This window comes from Elephantulus edwardii, unplaced genomic scaffold (assembly GCF_000299155.1).
Source record: "Elephantulus edwardii isolate Elephantulus edwardi_28Jun2011 unplaced genomic scaffold, EleEdw1.0 scaffold00003, whole genome shotgun sequence".
Classification (NCBI taxonomy): domain Eukaryota; kingdom Metazoa; phylum Chordata; class Mammalia; order Macroscelidea; family Macroscelididae; genus Elephantulus; species Elephantulus edwardii.
In genome coordinates this window covers 37,456,324-37,463,304 of record NW_006399753.1, presented here as the reverse complement: position 1 = coordinate 37,463,304, position 6,981 = coordinate 37,456,324, and the positions used below count along the sequence as shown (strand labels likewise).

At 40.8% G+C, this 6,981-nt stretch overlaps 1 protein-coding gene across 3 annotated transcripts in view; it reads right to left on the bottom strand.

Moving 5' to 3' along the window:
- Positions 1-6,981, bottom strand: part of PCCA (propionyl CoA carboxylase, alpha polypeptide) — a 577,332-nt gene that overhangs the window by 540,785 nt on the left and 29,566 nt on the right. For 2 of the 3 annotated variants that reach the window (XM_006879382.1, XM_006879384.1), the window contains exon 2: positions 1,140-1,217. The exons of the other annotated variant lie outside the window; for it this stretch is intronic. In XM_006879382.1, coding sequence (XP_006879444.1) covers positions 1,140-1,217 — 78 coding nt within the window. The remainder of the gene's footprint in view (positions 1-1,139; positions 1,218-6,981) is intronic. 3 annotated transcript variants of the gene reach the window in all.

Here is a 6,981-nt window from a genome sequence, read left to right as displayed (position 1 = left end):
CGGGGTGGGAGTGTCAGAGACAGTGCAATTGGCACAGGACAGACCAGAGTTTAGGGCTGTTGTACATAGGGTCGCTATGAGTCGCAAGCGACTCAACGGCACATAACAACAACAACAACACCATCATCATTTTAAAGAGCATTTCCTTGCCTCTCGTCTCAAAACTTGCATTAGTAAACAGTATATGTGAAAGTAAATTAAATAAAAATTCAATAGGTTCAATAGTTTAGTCAAAATCTCTCAAGTGCTTAAGTCTTTCAGAGAATATATTATACTGGTTATTTTGCTGAAAATAAGGTAAACACAAGTAAACATATTCAGTTTTTGATATAGATTGTTAGTTGCTACTGAGTTCATTCTGACTCATTAGGACCCCATGTGTACAAAGTGAAATTTTTAAGATAAGTAAATAAATAAGTAAGAGGAAATAAACTATGCTATATGGTGCTACCAAGTCAAAGGTGGGTGACTCTAATCCGAAGCCGTCAGGCCTGTTTTTAATTGTTTTTGTTCAAACATTCTTCTAGGCCATTATAGCAATGGTGTCCATGTGCCGTACAGAGGAAACTTGTGGTTGCTGTGAAGTTGAACACTGTGACACTGATGTGTCAAATGTGATAATGGTTACCATGGTGGACAGTGTTTGGTGGTACTCCCTGATTAAAACAAGCATGGAAGGAGGAGTGGCATCCACTTCCATAATAGCTTGCTTCCGGAAACCCTATGAACCTGGAGAAAAGATGAAAGTCATGCAAGTGTTGAGGACTTTAGTTCATAGAGTCGCTCTGAGTTGTCTATGACCTGACGGCACTTAACAACAAAAACATAGGGTTTTTAATAATCATTCTACGTTACTTTCTGGAAATAAAGCACTATGCTTATCGGTAGTCTGGGTAGTTAAAAAATTTAATTTTGTTTTTGTGATAGATATAAGTACCAAATTAAACACATGAAAATTTTAACATAAACATACCAAGGAAAAAAAGAAACAAATATCAAGCATTTATGAAACCTACCATGTTATACCAATAAGAGAACACACAGCATTAATAAAATTTAATATTGCCAATGAGCATAGTACAGAGAAAACACAATCATGATAAATTAGCAGTTGAGAAGTATACTTTTAAAATACTCACTTTTTCATTCTGATCATATCCCACTGAAGAAAGATTACGGGATACCACTAAACACAGTCTTGAATACTGTGGAAGATGCTAAAAAACAAACAAACAAAAAAAAAGTGAAATAAATTAAGGAAACTCAAACAGACTTTAAAAAATAAGATAATGTACTTTACCTTGTTTGCTTCTAGCTAAAACATCTTATACAAAAGAAATCAAAAGCATCAGAAAATTTCTAAAGAAGCATTAACAGTAAGAGTCAACAAGTCAACAAACTTCCATGAAGTAACCAAAACCTAATGAAATCAAAACCAACTTGTTGAAATAGAAAGATAACTAATAAAACATGTATGAAAATCCAAGGCAGGCAGGGGAATTGTAGGGTCTCACAATTTGATGGGTGGAGCAAGGAATGGGTAAAAGAACTGGGAAAGATTTGGTGTGAAAATCAATGTATACAAACTTTATAAGTAAACCAGTATAAAATAAAAATTTTACTTAAAAAAAAAATCAAAACCAAAAATCCAGTCTTGCGCCTTGGCCAGGGGCCAAAAGCTGCCTTATACCTAGCACACCCTGCATACATCCACCACCTGAGCTGAGAACTGAGCAGCTTGAGTCCACGTGGCCAAGGGGGCAAGCTAGTGACCTATGAAGAGGTGCATGCTTCACACGACATCACACACCTCAAGGGCTGCCTGCCTGTCACAGCACACAAGTAAATTAGAAAGAGAGAACTACATGGTAGAGTGAATGGTGGAGGATGTCTTTCTTCAAAAGTCCTTAATAGGTACCTTCACAGGTTGCCTAGTTGACCAGCTGAGCTAAAATGTCAGGCTAACAAGGTGGAGATCTGTGCCCTAGAGTTGAGACACCTTTCTGCCCACGAGTTTTACTTCCTTACAGGCTAAAGTGAAACTCTACATTCCCACGTTTACAAGTGTCCTGTGCATCTGCACCTCTAAACCATGCTCTCTGAAGTTGTGTACATCTAGAATGATGATCACTTTTTTTGTTTCAAGCTCTAGTGCACCAAGGACAGCAATATGCAGGAAAGGTATAAAGTAGCACTTAGAGGTGTAAAGTAGCACTTGAAGAAATACATCCTCTTATAGTATTGAAACATTGTTTCCCAATGCTGCTACTGAATAACCCACTCTGTTTGGGTAGAAAAAAAAATTTAATCACTTGTTTTTTTCTTTTTGCTAATGTCTTCAATAGGCTATCTTTTCTTGTACAAAAATGGGGAGATCTGGTGGCTTAATAGTTTAAACGTTAGGCTGTCACAACTGTCCTTCTGCTGCCATTGCCAGGGAAGTACAGCAACCATGGTTGTGCACTATCCCATGGCCAGGGGCCTCAACAAGGGCCACAAAGTAACCAAAAACATGAGCCAGCTGAGGCACTGCTGCCCACAGCGGGAATCTCACTAACCACACCAAGTTCGTGCTGGACATGATCCAGGAGGTGTGTGACTTCGTGCTCTACGAATGTCACACTATAGAGCTGCTCAAGATCTCTAAGGACGAGTGGGCCCTCAAGTTCATCAAGAAAAGTGTGGGGAGACAGATCCAGACCAAGAGGAAGTGAGAAGAACTCAGTAATGTTACCACCGCCATGAAGAAGGTGGCTGCCAAGTGAGTGTACCCCATTGTTCCTCAAAGTCCTCATCCATCTAACATAATAAAGTGTACTAAATAGCTTTAAAAAAAAAAAAGCTAGGCTACTAATGAAAAGGTCCTCCTCAGTTCTCATCTTTGTCCTGTGAAGTAGATGGTGGGTTCATATTACTCCCATGTGGTGTTACCCTTAAACTGGCTTTTTTTTTAGCCATTACATTTAGCCCCCTCTGGTCTCCAGCTACCTTAACTGCAGAGCCATGATCTTGCAAATCGGCATGGTCTAGCAAGTAGACTACGAGAGAAGAAAGAGTGCTTCCCACACTGGGCAGCAAGACTTGAAGGAGACTGGAGAAAGATCCTGTTGAGAGTGAAACCCCAGCAGCAAGCCCCTGGTGATGGTAGAGGAGAGACTGTAGCAGTGCTGTGGGCAAAGTGTGGCAAGGTGTGACCTGGGCTTCTTTCATTTGCGCTGGCCAGTAAAAGGTTCTTGTCTTTGAAGATGGAAGGAAAAACTGCTTCTTAAACTTAAACTGGAGCCTAGACTAATTGTAAAATTTTGCCTTGGAACTTCTGGGCTAAAACTTGGATTTACAGACGCATGTCTGCCAGCCACCCACGCGGGAGATGGGACACGTGCCCCGCCACCTGCAGGTTTGGGTTTCCTTGGACAGGCCAGAGAAGATGATCACCCATACAATGGACTGTTAAAGGTCACTTTGAGTTGTCTACTTGATGACACTTAACAGTGGCAGCATGTCCAAGAGAACCAACATCCTAAATGGACCACATATTTTGATCTGTTGAATGCTTCTGCCAAAAGCTGTTTAGACCTGGGGGGAGTCTGTTCACAACTCTCAGGTTCCCTTTAACATTTATAAAGGGGGAGGGCAGTGTCACCTACTTCAAATTATAGTATGACCACTTATGGGGGGGGTAAAAGTGGTGGTGCTGGAATTGGAGATGTTGTCCTTGCCCACATAGTCCTCAGTCAGGTGAGGGGACCACTGGGGTGGGGGCAATTGGAGGGGGAGTGTACCAGCCAGCCCCTGGGGGGTGTTGCCCTGTCTTTGGCCCCTGTCCCGGGGCGAGCCATCACGGCACTCTGCCCGGGGCAGGCTGTCTTTGGCCCTCAGCTCGGGGCGAGCCGTCACGGCCCTCAGGGTGAGCTCCTCAGTCCCCAGACTGTGCCATCTGACCCTTGGATGGGGAAAACAAAAAAAAAAAATGCCTAGGGTATCCAAAGAATTTTATCTAGGCTACTTTCCACCACCCTCTCCCACAGTAAACCTGAAAGCAACACCCCCAAAGCCCTTCTATTTGTAACTCACAAGTTTGTTCTCTCTAGGTTTGCTCCCTTTCCTATAGGTAACCTTAACACTGAGTTTTACTCCACACCTGACCCTGAACCCAGTGCCAGTGACAAAAAAGGAAATACAACTGCCAGCTAAGGAAGCAAAGGAGGATGAAGCCTCTGAGTTCAACTAGCCATCCCCACTGGACCCACCTGGGAAAACACTTTGCAGTCCAGAGGAGAGGAAATGTCAGGAAAACATCTTCTAACAGAATAAGAAGGCAAGCAGCTTTAACCCAAGACCATCAGTACAGTAATAAAAGTGTCCTCCCTTTCCCCCTTCACATCAACACCCCTGTTCAACCTGCATCCAGTTCCCAAATCAATAAGACAGTTAGTTTAATTGCCATTGGAAAATGCTTACCATTCCCCTGTAGCATCTGGTCCCCACTGGATCCTTTTCATTTCCTTCACCTGCTCCCCCACCAATCAAATTGTGCAGCTCTGCAACTGCATCCCTGCCCATCCTCACCCTTCTGCCCCCAACCCTCACATCCTTGTACCCCCATTATGTTTTTCCCATTAAAAAAAAAACACCTTGGATTTGCATTGGGTGATATTCTTTGCCTCTCCCACTCTCCAACTTACTTTCCTAATAAACCCCATTCTCAGCACCTTAATTGTGAGTCTGTGAGTTAACAATGAATAAACAAACATCTTGCTGCTGCTGTGGCTCTAGCAGCATGGGGCTGGGCTGCGGGCTCTTTATCTGCTTTCTGCTCTGGGATGATGAGGGGCTGTGCTATTCTTACTCCACCTGGCCCTTTCAGAGAGATGCTCAAGGCCCTGTGTCCCCCACGTCCTGTTTTTTGCTTGTTAGACATCCTATTAATATGTACAATGTCAACTCACCATAAATTGAAACCAACTCAGCTGCAGTGTATTTGGTTTGATTTGGCACAAAACTAGTTTGATGATAAAAACACTAGTAAGTTCACTTCAAATTAATGTCTATAAATCATTGTGAGGAAAGTATATTTGGAGGTTTTAAAATCACTACTGAATATTATAAAAGGAGAATAAAAAATATTATAAAAGAAAAATAAAAAGAAAAGCCACTGAGAAGACACATCTGCAAAACACTATCTGAAACCACAGATATTTGAAATATGCAAAGAACTCTTCAAATTCATTAATGAGAAAACAATATAATTACCAAATGGGTACACTATCTGAACAGAAGCCTCATCAGATGGGGAAATAAATACAGGGAATAAATATTAAAAATCTTTAGTAATTATTAATAATCCACTGCCATCAAGTCAATTCACAATGGTCAATAACAGAAAGGGAGAAAGGATAAAGAAGTGTAACACAGAGTAGTTTCAGGACAGTGAACCCCCTGTGCATGCTACCATAACAGAGGAGACATGACACTATGCCTAAGTCTAAACCCACAATACAATTTTTTAATACAAATGTAAGCTGCTGGGAGCTCTGATGACATGGTGGTAAATAGTTGTGCTGCAATCTCAAAGCAACATTGTTCAAATCTACCAGCTGTTCCACTTCTTAACACGGTGGTTGTTGTTGCTGACTGCCTTCAAGTGGAGCACGATTCATAGCGACCCTATAAAGAAAAGGCTTGAAGCCCCTCTACAACTACTGACATTTACCAAAGTTTATAGAGTTTCCAGAGGCATATTGTTTAGGAAGTGGATGCCACTCCTGCTTACAACTAGGCCACCAGAACTCCCTACAGATTGAATAGATGTGGGGAAAGAATACAGCTCTAGCACATGTCTTTCCTGATTTTAAACCATGCAGTGTTCCCTTGTACGGTTCAAACAACTGTTTCTAGGTCTTTGCGTAAATTTCACATGAGAACCATTAAGTCTTGTGGGATTCCCATTCTTCTCAATATTATCCACAATTTGCTAGGATTCATACAAATGACTTGCCATAATAATAAACCATAAATAAACATCTTTCTGGTATTCACTGCTATCAGCCAAGATCCACCTGACATCAGCAATGAGAGTCCTCATGTCACAGCCTCTTCTGAATCCAGCTTAAATTTCTGGCAGTTCTCTATCAGTGTATTTGTTCTAGTTGTTTTTTAATAATCTTAAGCAAGATTTTACTTTCATGTGATATTAATTATATTGTTCTATAACTTCCACATTCTGTTTGATCACGTTCTTTTGGAAGAGAAACAAATATGGATCTCTTGTAGTCAGTTCCAGGCAAGGTATCTGTCTTCTAAATTTCTTATTATTTACTAGTGAGTCACCCTTTACATGCTCAAATGAAAATCGGTCTTCCCTTGCTTCTTGTACAATAGCTACATTCAGCATTTTAACATCACAATAAATTTAGGAATATAAAAACAAAACTTCTTTCACCAAAAATCATGTATTGCGGCTACAGGCCTAGTCAATGCAAATAAAATAAAGAAGAGCAAAGGAAACCTGGGAATTTCTCAAATTCTACATACTAACTTCCTATCAATTTAATAAAATGTCACAATAAAATAGTTTACATTTTAAAAAAATTAAAATAAAAAAATAGTTTACATTTTTTAAAAAAGTTCCCCAAGATTGTAGCTCAGAAGCGCCTGTTGCAGGAACATATAAACACAGTTTTTTAAAAAAGAGGAGAACTACACAAACATCTTTAAGCACCACCAAATAATGGGAATAGCTGAACCCTATTAAAGAAACCAAATGTGAATGTTTTAAAGACAAAGCATAATTCAGTACTGACACCTTGTTGTTGTTGTTGTTATGTGCCATCGAGTCGTTTCCGACTCATAGCGACCCTATGCACAACAGCCCTAAACCCTGCTCTATCCTGCGCCAACAGCACCGCCTCTGACACACCCATCCCAATTACCCCAGTCACCGAATCAATCCATCTCATAGAGGGTCTTCCCCTCCTGCGT